At 44.7% G+C, this 14,134-nt stretch overlaps 1 protein-coding gene across 4 annotated transcripts in view; it reads left to right on the top strand.

Annotated features, from left to right (window-relative positions):
* Positions 1-2,330, top strand: part of Nr1h4 (nuclear receptor subfamily 1 group H member 4) — a 70,756-nt gene extending 68,426 nt beyond the window's left edge. For all 4 annotated transcript variants that reach the window (XM_038314687.1, XM_038314688.1, XM_038314686.1 and 1 more), the window contains 2 exons: positions 295-408; positions 1,736-2,330. In XM_038314687.1, the coding sequence (XP_038170615.1) occupies positions 295-408; positions 1,736-1,974 (353 nt within the window). In that variant the 3' untranslated portion in view covers positions 1,975-2,330. The remainder of the gene's footprint in view (positions 1-294; positions 409-1,735) is intronic.
* The last annotated feature ends 11,804 nt before the right edge of the window (positions 2,331-14,134 follow it).

The following is a 14,134-nucleotide window of genomic DNA, read 5'->3' as shown; positions in this document are numbered from 1 at the left end:
TTTACACTCTTTGGTCGCTCACAACGAGGGCTAGTGAGATGGCTCTAAGGGTAAAGGTGCTTGCCACACAGCCTGGTGACGTAAGTGTGGTCACTAGGATCCATGAGAAGGGGGGGACCGGCTCCACAAAGTCGTAGCCTGACTTTAACATGCGTACACACGAGAGCATATGCACGCACGCGCGCGCACACACACACACACACACACACACACACACACACACACACTTGCAAAAACGATAACTAAAATTAAAAGCCTTTTGTCGTAACTGTGTGTTTTTCAATTTCTGCACAGGCATCTCTGATGAATATATAACTCCCATGTTCAGTTTTTATAAAAGTGTCGGGGAACTGAAAATGACCCAGGAAGAGTACGCGCTGCTGACGGCGATTGTCATCCTCTCCCCAGGTAATTTTACTATTACATTTGGATTTTCATGCTGCTCACTTCTTTCTCGGGACAGTCATAGTGGTGTGTATTAAACAAAACAGAGAAATACAAACAAAGTAAAATGGGCCATAATTTTACTATTCAGATAGAACATCATTAATATTTTAATATACCTCTTCAGCATTTTTTAAAAAGATATTACCCTTCTGGTTTCCGTAACTGCTTATTGAACACCTCCTACATAGAGAATATGGCTCTAGACATTAGGAGTAAATTGAATACCACTTCTACAAGACTGTTATTGTTCTCAAAGAATGAGGACAATAACACCTTCTTTAAAGCAAGTAGAATTTTACAAACTACGCAATAACAAGAGACAGACACAGTGACTCGTGCCAGTAATTTCTGAGCCTGAGAGCTGATGGAGGAGGAGTCCAGACTGGAGATTAGCCTGGGCTATATGGTGGGAATCATCTCAGAACCTCGTAACAATGAGAATATATGGGCAGGGGGTGAGAGGAGAAGGAATGGCTTGTTCATTAGCTGCTCACAGAGGCCAGAGGCTGACCCTTGAGCAGGGATATCAAAGAAATCATAACCATTATAACATAGCAAAGATTCCATCCTTCAGAAAGTTCTTTAAAAGACTTTTGTTAACGGTATGCCCTATGTTCCATTTATGGTCCAACAAACACACTCTACATCTTCTCTGTGTCTGTACAGTTGTATTTTGCCAATTTTCTTGTTGTTTCCAAAATTGTAGAAATGAATAAGTATCTCCCTGCATAAAAATGTCCTTTCCAAATTGACTTTACTAATTTGGGTACAAATACTACTGTATTCATAGTTTGTAAAACATAGTGCATGAGCCTTAAATGATTTTCACATGTGATAATTAGGCAGCTGCTTGTTGCTACTCTTTGGGCATTAATAATTATGATTTAAAAAACCTGTTGGCAGCGCCTTCTAGAGTTACACACATTGATCCCCTATGTCCCAGGAAGTCTGAGGATGCCCCTGAGACAGAATGCTTACACCTGTTATGTGGGTTCCCTTCAAGGACTTTGACTGGGAAGGGAATTTAAGGGAACCTCTGGGAGCCTTTGATGTTCCACATCTTGGTTTGCATGTAAGTCCACTGTATGTGTATATACATATACACATACACATACATATACATATATGTGTGTGTACATGCATGTAACTTTATTGCATTGAAAATTTTGTACATTTAAGCATACAACATTTATAAAGATGTTTAAAAGCTTAGCCACTGTCATAATTATGCCCAATTGATGTTTTTTTGCTTTTTTATCTTGCTGTTTTATTTCGAACCCTCAAATAGACAGACAGTACATAAAGGATAGAGAGGCAGTGGAGAAGCTTCAGGAACCGCTGCTCGACGTGCTACAAAAACTGTGCAAGATTCACCAGCCCGAGAACCCTCAGCATTTTGCCTGTCTCCTGGGCCGCTTGACGGAGCTTCGCACATTCAACCATCACCACGCGGAGATGCTGATGTCCTGGAGGGTGAATGACCACAAGTTCACCCCGCTCCTCTGTGAGATCTGGGACGTGCAGTGATGTGCAGGATGAAGGACTAGCTCCTCGTCCTCCTTGGAACACGAATCTGATGCCTGACTTCCCTTATTTCATTTGTACCTGGTTTCACTCAAGAATCTCAATGAATATTTATGCGGCAATTGTGTAACTCCCACAGTTGTAAATACAGGCTAGATAGAATTGCTTTCTCTACATCACATTTTACAAGGCTTCAGGAAATCCCATTGACATGCCCTGTTTGCCTAATTCAATAGATTGTTACTTCAATTCTGTCTGCTGAACTAGAGAGACAACTGTAGAAGGAGCAGCGGGCTGCGTCCTGCCACCCGGCTAGCTTTATACCTGAAATAATTACATGGAAACTGTATTCTTTTAAACACTGCCTGGCCCATTAGTTTCAGCCTCTTACTGGCTAACTCTCACATCTTGACTAACCCATATTTAGTAATCTGTGTAGCACCATGAGGTGGTGTCTTACCGGGAAGGATCTTAGCCTGCGTCTGTCTCGGAGAGGAGAGGCATGGCGACTGCTTAAAGCATCTGCCTGACTCTGCTTTCTTTCTCCCACAATTCTGTTCTGTCTACTCCGCCTACCTAATTTTCTGTCCTATTAAAGGGCCAAGGCAGTTTCTTTATTAACCAATGAAAGTAACACATAGACAGATGACCCTCCTCCATCAGGACAACCTCATTTTATTCTTCATTTGACATATTACAGATATTTTATTAAAGAGATGTTTCAACTGAGACAATAAACTAAACATAATGGCAACAGACTTCTCTTTTGGAGAAAAAAAATTGACAAGTATTTCTTTAAGTGATGATGGACACCTTATGTGTAAGCGGAGACTGCTCTTTTGTTTTTGGCGGCCAGACATGAATAATCACACAGAAACTGTATTAATTTGCAACACTGTTTGGCCAATGACTTAAGTGTATTTCTAGCTAGCTCTTACATTTTAAATGAACCCATGTCTATTATTCCATGTATTGCTACAAGGCTGTGGCTTCCCCTTAAGGTGCCTTTCTCCTTTGGCAGCTACATGGCATCTCTTTGACTCTGCTTCTCTCTGTATATGTCTTCCAGCCTGGCTGTATTCTGCCCTGTCATAGGCCAAGCAGCTTTATCTGTTAACCAATAGAAGCAACACATATACAGAAGGACCTCACACATCATTCTTGAGTCACAGAGTCAGTAATTTCCAGAAAGTAAACTTTTAGACTAGAAAAGAGATGTTTGCGTTCCTGGGGAAGCCATGATTGGTATTCATTTATGATAGCCTTCTGATCATTCTGGAAGTTAATGGTTTTCTGCCTACAACATTCCCTGGAGCACACCCTCTCCCATGCAGTCAGTCCCCTCCCATGGAGTTGGGCCTCCCTCCCATGCAATCAGTGCCTCCTTCCCATGCAGTCAGGAACCCCCATGCAGTCAGGGGCCTCTCCCATGTGGTCAGACCCCTCCCATGCCATAGAGCTCCCTCCCATGCAGTTAGCCTCCCCATGTGGTCAGACCCCTCCCATGCTGTCAGCTCCTCCCATGCAGCCAGGTCCCTGAAGCAGCATTTCCAGACAGAGCACGCAGATAATAATTGCGAAGGGACAGTCCGCCGTCTCTGTGGCTTCAGCACACACAGTTCGTCATTTTTTTCTCATTGTTTTCACTTCTACAGCTGGGTGCACAGCTGTTCTATACTTCCCCAAAGCAGGAACCGGTTCATTTCCTTCCTTCCTTATTCAAGTGTGACCGTCTTCGCCCCATCCTCCTTTGCCTAGTACAACAGAACACCTTCCGTAAGCAATGAGCAGAAATGTCCCTTTCCCCTGAAGTAAGCCCAAACGGAGCTTGCTCAGTAAGCAACGGGTTTCTATAGAGAAACACAGAGCAACCCTAGCATTCAAATAGCACCGCTTGGGTTCTATTTGATATCAGCAGGAAAGTCCTCTTTGGATGTAAAATTCCTTCGCTGATTTCCATATAGTGGACAGAGACTGTTACGATCCTGTAACTTCTGGGGGGGGGGGGGGAATTGCAAATGAGTCCAGTGGAAAGTAGGGCGGGGCTAACACAGAAACAAGAGAGTCCCACAGCCCAGTAGCATTTCCCCTGGGATTCATAGAATCTCTGTTCTATGGGCCCAGGTGAAAGAAGGGGCGGAGACAAAGGAGGCCGGAACTAGACTAGGGAAAGAGGCAGAGCCCACCGCCAACCGTAAAATGCAGACATCCAAGTCCTTTGTTTAGAACTTCATTCACTGGACAAGAGACGGAATTAAGGCTGAAATCGGGTTTTCTCAGTGCCGGAAAGGGAAGAGTCAGTCTGGAGGACAGGGTGTGGTTTGGCGTCTCTGGATCACAGGCTACACTTGGGGGAAGTGGTGGGAAGTGGGAACCCGTGGGCACTGCAGACGACTTCATCCTGCTGGTCTGGGTGTATTGAAGTGGTCAAAGTCTTGCAGTGGCAAAGGCTATGCTTACCATGTGGGGCGTAACTGTGGCACCACGGGAGACACAGTTTGGGACTTGGTTCCCCATTCCAGGCCCAGCTTCAGAAACTCTCAGAACTCAGGGGTAGCGGACAGAGGTAGGGGTACCTGCCTCATCCCTGGTTTTAAAGGGATGGTTTTGAGTTTTTCTTCATTTAAGATAATGTTGGCTATGGGCCTGTTATATAGAGCTATTATTACATTGAGGTATATTCCCTCTAGTCTCTCTCTCTCCCTCTCCCCCCCCCTCCTTTTTCTCCCTTGGACTTTTACCTGAAAGTCTATTGGATTTTTTCTGCAGCTATTGAGATAGAGACGATCTTGTCAATTGTTTTTTTGTCTGTAAGTCTGTTTATATGATTTATTTTTTATTGATTTTGTGTATTGAATCAGCTCTGCATCATTCAGTGGTGGGGTAGGAACATCATGTGATGCTCATGGCTTCCTTCAGCCACATCTAAGCTCACACTGAGACGGTGACTTGGTTGTAGGAAGGCCGCTTGTTTGTTTCCTGCCCGTCCAGACTTCTGAAATAACCACACAGAAACTGTATTAATTAAAATCACTGTTTGGCCAATCACTTAAGCATATTGCTAGCTAGCTCTTACATCTAGAATGAACCCATCTCCATTATTTTATATTTTATTGTGAGGTTTGTGGCCTACGGGCGAGGTTTGAACATGTCTGTCTCTGGCAGTGGCTCCATGACTTCTCATTCTGACTCCGCCTTCTTCCTCCCAGCCTTCAGGGATTTAGTTTTCTCCACCCACCTAAGTTCTGCCCTATCAGGGACTTAAGACAGTTTCTTTATTAACCAATGGGATTCACAGCATAAAGAGGGGAATCGCACATCACCTCCCCTTTTCTGTTTAAGTGAAAAGGAAGGTTTTAACTTTAACATACTAAAATTACATATAACAAAACAGGTATCAAGCAAGAATTGCAGTTACAACATTTATATTTACTTTATCTTTTAATCATAACTAAGGAAAACTATAACTATCAAATTCTCCAACTCCATCAAAGACTTGGTGGGCCTCTAGACAGCTTTGGGATGGTTAAAGGGCTAGGATTCTCAGTCTCAACCCCCAAATTCCGGGGGTTGGGGAATGGTGTTGTGATGTTACTCTTTTGGCTTTTTGAGGGGCCCACCACCTAGTTCCCAAATAAACCACACACATAGAGGCTTATTATTACTTATGAATGCCCCGCCTTAGCTTGGCTTATTTCTTGCTAGCTTTTCTTACCTTAAAATTATCCCATCCACCTTTTGCCTCTGGGCTTTTATCTTTCTCTGTTTCTGAATACCTATCTTTACTTCTTTCTCCGTGCCTTGCTGGGTGGCTGGCACCCGACATCCTCCTCTCCTTGTTTTCTTGCTCCTGGCTTTGTCTCCTTCACAGTTCTCCTTCTATTTATCCTCTCTGCCCGCCAGCCCCACCTATCCTTGGTCCTTTTCATCTCTTTATCAGGACCATCAGGTGTTTTAGACAGGTACAGTAACACAGCTTCAGAGTTAAACAAACGCATAAACAAAGTTACACACCAAAAATAATATTCCCCAAAAGAATGGGGATCAAATTTCATCACCAAAGGCCAAAGATGAAATAAATCGTGTCTGTGCAGTGGAGTCTCCATGCCTGCCCCCTCCCCTGAGAATGGGATTTGGAAAACTCTGGGTTGGTGAAAATACTAGGGTGTTTGGAGAGTGGCATGCTGGGAAAGGGGATGTGGAAGCTCCCCGCTTCCTAAGCCCTCTCACCTTGTCCTCTACATCTCTTTGATTTGGCTGAAATCAGGGTGAATGCCATGTTTGAATGCCAGATGTCTCCCACAGGCTCGGGTTTGAACACTTGAGCCTCCCGGAGTGCTGGCGTAATTCTGGGAGCTTATAGGATCTTTGAAATGTGGGACTTCCCTGGTGGAGGTAGACTATTGCCCAGATCTGGTCTAGCTCTCTGCTACCAGACCTGCCAGGGTGTGAAACCATTCTGCAAGCCCCTGCTGCCATTGGTTGAGCCTCTGCAGCCGCTAGGCCTTCCTCCACACCATGGGCTGTGCCATCTAAACTGTGAGCCAAATTTCCCTCTCCTTTCTTATGGGGCTTCCGTCAGGATCTTTATCACTTCAGTTTAAGGGGACAGGAGTCACTCACATAGTGACAAAGCTGCTCTCCTGGGGTCTGTGAGCTATTCTAGGGGATTACTAAACCTGAAGACGGGGTTGCAGGAACCCACAAGTTACTGCTGGTTAGTCCGGATGTAAATTAGGCCCATGACTGTCATTTGAAGAGAGGGAGGAGGCTTGTGGTACTGAGTGAGCCCTTAGCCTGGCATTTGTGCTAAATCAAGATTATGGGCATGGACGCAGGCAGGGATGTAGCTCTGTGGCAGAGGGTTTGCCTGACTTGTCATGCAGTGACCCCAGTTTGCGCCCCAGCACTGCCCAAAATACTCAGCATCAAAACTGAACTGTAGCACGGTCCTCTGATGCCAGAGTGGATAATGTCCACACATTCTAACACTCCCTTAATAAATCTGTGTTCCTTCTGCTTAAGAAAAGAAAGAGAGGCCAGGCGTGGTGGTGCATGCCCTGCCAACAGCCCCAGCACCCTGGCAGAGGATGAGGCAGGCGCATCCCTGTGAGTTCAAGACCAGCGTGATCTACAGACTGAGTTTCAGGCCAGTCAGGGCTACACAGAGAGAACCTGTCTGATAACACAAACAGTTAACCCAAGGGGGCCCCAGCGATGGCTTAGTAGTAACAGTGTAGACTAAGCTGCGGGACCCAAGTTTGTTTCCTCACACCCATATTGGACAGCTTACAACCACCTCTACCTCCAAGCCAGGTGATCCAGGGCCTCTTGCTGCTGTGGACACCTATCTCAGGTACACATTCTCTCTCTCCCTCTCTCTCTCTCTCTCTCTCTCTCTCTCTCTCTCTCTCTCTCTCTCTCTCTCTCTCTCTTAAAACAATAAAAACAAATTTTTATTTAAAAAATGGTCCAAATGAGCCATCAGACTTCTGGACAGGATGACGTCCCCCAGGAGAAGGGTCAGTTCCAGAAACATCAAGAAACATGGCGCATCTAAAAATATGCTAAGATGAGAGGAACAGTGACCTCTCAATGAGATGGGACTCATGCACCCAGAAGCCCTTCCTTCACTGCAGCGGTTCTACAGCTTCACTGCTAAGCCAACCCAGCTTCTGAGTTCTGACTCAGGCGCATGACTTTGTCTGAGCCTCGTTCTTTCAGTCTCCTTGGTGTGAGCACGGCCTAGATCCTAACCCTCCTTACCCAGCCGTGGGGTCTTCTCACTCTATTTCTGAATCACTCACACACACATACATGAGCGCACACATGTGCACACACACACACACACATAACTGTTGACAGACTGCCAATGCTGCATTCATGTACTTTACTGGTCCCTAACACAGAGAGTATGACTTTCTTTCTCTTAGCGGCTTGTTAGTGGAAACTGCTTGTTTGTTCCCAGCTACCCAGACTGGAAACAGTCACACAGAAACTGCATTACTTAAATTACTGCTTGGCCTATTAGCTTGTGCATATTTCTAGCTAGCGCTTATATCTTAAATTGATTCATTTCTATTAATCTGTCCATCACCATGAGGTCGTGCCCTTCTTGCAAAATTCCCCCCATTTGTCTCCTTCAGCGGCTACATGGCGTCTCTCTGACTCCGCCTACTTTTCCCAGCATTCAGTTTAGTTCCCCCCCCCCCAGCTCTAGTCTGCCCTATCACAGGCTAAAGCAACTTCTTTATTCATTAACCAATAAAAGAAACACATATACAGAAGGACCTTCCACGTCAGCCGTTAAACATTCTTACTCTGAGTCACACACACACACACACACACACACACACACACACACACCCCACAGCTATTGGCAAACCTGTCTACTTTCTTCCTCTTAGTCATCTTCCCCAAATAGCTACCTACCCTGTTGTTTTTTTAATTGCAAACTCCAATAAAATTATCCTTGAGTTTCCCTACTTGGTCTGTTTGTAGATCCTTTATCTGAGTCTATGAATCTGTAAACAGGACTCTGTTCTTGTTAACACCTTATACAAGACTGGGAAGAACATTAGCCTCCACCCACTGAAGTTGGGCTTGTCTGCGTAGCTGGCTTTGGAATGTGTGGTGAAGTGACAATATGCTAGTTCAGAGCTTTCTGGAGATCTGCATGTCTCTGCTTGCTGCTTTCACATCTATGGTCGGCCATCTGCCACGAGAAGCTTGCCTGGAGAGCTGAGAGTCCCAGAATGGAAGACAGAAAGAGTTTACCACGATCCAAACCATAGCCTGAAGCGACAAACCCAACATCCAGGAGCTATGTTTCTAGTTTAGAATCGGGAAGATACTTGATATTTCACAGAAGAGAGAAAGAAAGAAAGAAAGAAAGAAAGAAAGAAAGAAAGAAAGAAAGAAAGAAAGAAAGAAAGAGAGAGAGAGAGAGAAAGAAAGAAGAGAGGGAGGGAGGGAGGGAAAAAGGAAGGAAGGAAGGAAGGGAGGAAGGAAGGAAGGAAGGGAAGGAAGAAAAGATATACCTAATGTATTTGTGTTCAGACCTACCATTCCCATTGAGTTCTGCTTGCACTGGGAAGGACAGCCAACTCCCAACAGGCTGTATCTTATATGCCCCTGGTTCAGCTGGCTTTGGCCAGCTTCCATCAAGGAAGGTACTGGAAAGATGACAGGATGTTTCCCCCCTCGCTCTCTGGTGAAGATGGCATCTTTCACATGGCTCCCAGTCCTACAGGACAAACCCTGCTGCTGATGTGTCTGGCTTTTGAGCACTTTCTTTGGACTGCCAACTTCAGAACTGTAATGACTCCCTGCTGGCTCACATCCCTGGGTCACACCATTGGCTCCAGAAAGAAAGAAAGAAAGAGAGAGAGAGAGAAAGAAAGGAGAGAGGGAGGAAGGGAGGGAGGGAAGAAGGGAGGGAGGGAGGGAGGGAGGGAGGGAGGGAGAACACAAGCAAGCAATCTGCCCCCAAAGCCCACCCCACCCCCAGCAACACACTTTCTCCAAGGAGGATGCACCCAGTCTAACGACACCACCCCTTCCAAGTAATTTACCAACTGCGGACTAAGTGTTCAACTCTATGAGCCTGTGAGGGCACTTTTATTCAAACATTCAATGTTATTTGAAATATCAGACCACCCTTGGCATGAATCTAGAGAATCTTATCATAAAATTAATCATTTCGCTTTTGAGTTTTTCTGAAATGAGTTTGAAGATTTTTTTCTATTACATGTAACTAAAGGCAATGGAAACTGTTGATACTTCTGAGAGAATGTGGTTTCCATGAGCCCCATTAACATCTGTGACATCTTAGAGATGGAGCAGAGGACTTGGAAGCACAGTCTCATGTTGGTATGCTTACCGTGTGGTTAGTTTTATGTCTCTGTTCAGACAGATGTGGCATTGTCCCCTGGAGTCCCTGAATTCCCGTGACTTTGGCAGTTTTAAACAGCAGACGCTCACCCTTCCACAGTTCTAAAGAAATCTAAAATCAGGACTCCAGCAGAGCCCAGCTCCCTCCAAAGCCTCCAAGAAAATCTTCTCTGGAGTCTCCCAGATTCTTACAGTGGCTCTTGGCATTTTTTGTTTGTGAGTACATAACTCTAACCTCTGTTTCTCCCCGACCTGTGTGTGTGTGTGTGTGTGTATGTGTGTGTATGTATGTATGTATGTATGTATGTGTCGGGGGCTGTCTGTCTGTCTCTCTGTTACAAGGAACATTAATTAGATTTGGTGCAAAAGCCTACCTCCAAATAAAGTCCTGTTCTGAGTGTCAGGTGCACATGAATTGGAGTGCACAATACTTATGATTCACAGCTGTTACTATCTTATATGTTACTATCAGATATAAGAATCCCAGCTGTTACTATCATGTATGTTACTACTATATATAAGAATCACAGCTATTACTATCATAAATGCCATTATTACCAGGATTTTTCTTTTGGGCCACCAACCAGCTCCCAAGTCATGAGAAGGAGGCTTAGTATTAGTTTTGAAAGCTCAGCCTAGTTTAGGTTTGTTTTTGTCTAGCTCTTTTAACTTATTTATCTACGTTTGGTCTCAGAGCCTTTTACTTTTCTTCCTTTCTGTATATCAGACTTTCACTGCTTCTCATGTCTGGCTGGCTAGTGGCTGCCTGGCTGGCCCTGGGCATCTCCCTTCTTTTCTCTTCTCTTCTCTTCCTCTGGAGCCTAGATTTCTGTCCTAGTTATTCTCTCTACCTTCCACCCTCCCCTATCCTTTCTCTGCTTAGCTACTGACTATTCAACTCTTTATTAGACCAATCAGGTACCTTAGGCAGGCAAGTGGAAACAGGTATAACACATCTTTACATAATAAATACACATCCTTACATCGTTAAACAAATGCAGCATAAACAAATATAATACACCTTTACACAGTTAAAGTAATATTCTGCAGTGTAAACAGACGTAACACATCTTTGTCCAATTAAAATAATATTCCACATCGGGTGGCGGTGGCGCGTGACTTTAATCCCAGCACTTGGGAGGCAGAGGCAGGCGGGTCTCTGTGACTTTGAGGCCAGCCTGGTCTACAGAGTGAGTTCCAGGATAGCCAAGACTGTTACACAGAGAAACTATGTCTTGAAAAACCAAAATAATGATAATTAGTAATAATAATATTATTATACAATAGTTATATTATTGATTACTTACACTAAATATTTGTCAATATAAATCAATAGCATTCCTACAGTAGCAGAGATCACTATTGTTTTGGTATAGTTGGATCTCAGTTGATCACCTGCTGAAGGTGTAATTTAATTGTGAATAAGTCAGAGATTTCACTCAGCACTTCCCACAATGCACAGTCATGCCATGTCAGAGCATTAAGAACAGTCCCCAAACCATGAAGTAAAGAAGAGGTCCAAGAGACTAACTCCAAGCCCAATGAACGCCAACCACAGTACATTTTCAGCAACCAAACCATCCAAGCAGGGTTGTAAAGAGATCACACCTTATTTCAAGGATGATGGAATTTTTGGAGGATCTTCCATATTTGAAAAAAAAATTATTTCGTTTTAGTCAGACAAATAGCTCCTCATGTAATACATTTTAAAAACTTAGGCTTCCAACATCCTGCTTCCTGAAGTGGGACATATTTTCAAAACTGGGAAGTCAGACTGGATAGATTGTCATCTAATGGAAGATAGCTGGTGAGTAGTTTTATTTTTTATTTATTTTTGCATGTTACAACTATGCCAATTTCAATTAAAGAGACAACCTCTAAAACATGGCTATTAACCTAACCAACAATTAGAAAGCCTACACATGGAAAGTAGATTACAGCTTATTTGATGGAGCCCTCAATTACTAATTGCAGTGTTAAGATCAAGGTAGGTAAGCTGGTCAGTGTGCTTAGGGGGTGGAGTGATAACTAGGAACCAATGCCAGTGTGAAGTTCTGAATGAAACAAGGGAATCTAAGAGAAGTGAGAGAGGAACAAGTCAAACCAAAGGACCTAGAGGGGGACCCCTCACCCAAATCCACACATAGCCAACGAGGGATCCAGGCTGAGTGGAGCGGCTCATTGGCAACCACACTGCCCTATATGCTCCTAACTCAACAGATTAGGGATTAAAATCAAAGCCGTCCTTTAGAAGGCCGCGTGATTTCAGTAAGTGACTTAAAGATACTAAGAACTGTGTGTAAAAAGGGGGATGTTGGTTTACGTTCCTCACTGAGCTTAGTTTCAGTTTTAAATACATAGTAGTCAAATATTTAGGCACTAGGCATGCATGTCAGAAGGAAGATAAAAGAGCCATTGCTAAGCACTTACTCGCCAAGCTGCATTTGTATAGCACAATTTACTTATTATTAATCTTTTCTTTTGGTGCTGGGGATTGAGCCACATTCTCCTTAAGATTTGAGGGAGAAGTGTACATATTTTGATATCTAATTTAAAGCATCAACGTACAATCCGGCTAAATGAGGAAAGTTGCTCCATTGTTTTAAATATAAATATTGGGAAATACAGGGTGATTTTAACAGACTCTGAATTTCTGTGTAGTCAGCAAAGAGTTCTGAGATGAACTGCAATTTAGAAAAACAGGAACAACTACATGATATCATCAAATCCATTTATCATGTGTTTGTCAATTTTTAATGACTGACTTCTCCACTTAGAATTCTGGGGGAGCAGGATTCCTGGGGCTTAGGGTAGAGCCTGGTGCAGAGGAAGTACACAGTAATGTTGTTGGACTCTTCTCTGATCCTTGTCTCCGCTCAGATGGAGTCGCTCTAGACAGTTCAGCTATTATCGGATCATCTCCCCTTCCATGTTTGTTTCTCCCTTCAGACTGACTACACCCAACGAAAAGGCACTGGCCCTCTAGCACAGCTCGGTTTACCTGTGTTCGTTCCTATGTCCAGCGTCACTACAGAACAACCAAGGCCAGATAAATCACCCGTTAGATACTCCACACCCACCTTCCGGGCTAGTTTAGAGAGCTGTCATTTTCTAGTTTTATTTATGTTTAATGACAAACTACCCTGGCTCCTTCTTCAAAATCCTTGAAAATGACCCCACCCCCCAAAGAAATAAAAACCCACATATAAATTCCCTTATCCTCCCTCCTTATAGGCCATCTCATCTGCCTCCAGGAAAGCGGCTTCCTTCCTACTGATTCCAAACTTTGGTTATTCAAAACGAACACTCCCGGAACATATTTCACGTGCCCCTACAAGTCCTACGCTTGTTCCCTCGGCCTAGGAAGCTCTCCTTTCTGGCAATGACCTCCTCCGGCAGCTTGCAGTTCTTTCAAGATCTAGCCACTTCCAACCCTCCGACCGTCTCCCTCCTTCACAGACTCCCATTTCCACGCTTCCTCAACCCTTTGAAGGCTCGGACTGTTTTCTTTGGTTTCTTATGAAAGCAACAGTGTGCCGTATTGTTTTTGTGAGAGAGCACGCTTCCGTTCGTGCCCACACTTTAGAGATGGAGGAAGACCGACCACCGAGGTGTCATAGCTTAAAAGAAACAGAAGTGGCAAGAGGCTAAGAAGCCGGGTCAGAGCACAGACCTCCAGGCTTTCAGCCACATTTTTTTAAAAAAAAAAGCCACTTTTAAAGTTCACTCCCGTCTATCACTACTGTGTAACAATCACATGGTTACACTGTTGCTTTGACATCCAAATCCCCTTCCCCCATGTTTCCTGAAGGAAGGGCCAACATCCTCCTTTGGCATCCCACGGTGACTGCAGGGTTCCTCTCTTTCTCTATCTCACAGTCCAGAGTAAAGGGGAAGGGGGTGCTCTGTCTGAAAGACTTCTGCTTAGGACGGGTCCCCGCTGGGTTAGTTTGTGTTTCTGGAAGCCTCGGCGCCCATCCGGACGTGAGCGGACTTTAGGGTTGGAAGCGGCTCAAACTCCCGGGAAGAGCAACATTCCAGGGCGCTCAGAAGTGGCCTTGAGAGGCGAGCTTTACACTTTCTCCAACGTGACGGGGACACCGTTCAGGTAGACGGACGGACGGATGCTCGGTTACCGTCTCCGTCCTTCAGCAGCCAGCGCACCGCAGGGAGCCCAGGGGGCGGGGCTCCAGGCCACGCCCCCCGTCTCTGATTGGCTCCTTCGAAATAGGCGGCAGCGCTCGGCGGCGAACTGCGGCAGCGGCGGTTG

The sequence above is a fragment of the Arvicola amphibius genome, chromosome 17, assembly GCF_903992535.2.
Source record: "Arvicola amphibius chromosome 17, mArvAmp1.2, whole genome shotgun sequence".
Lineage (NCBI taxonomy): Eukaryota > Metazoa > Chordata > Mammalia > Rodentia > Cricetidae > Arvicola > Arvicola amphibius.
The sequence above is the reverse complement of the archived record's forward strand: the minus strand, read 5'-3'. Positions and strand labels throughout refer to the sequence as shown.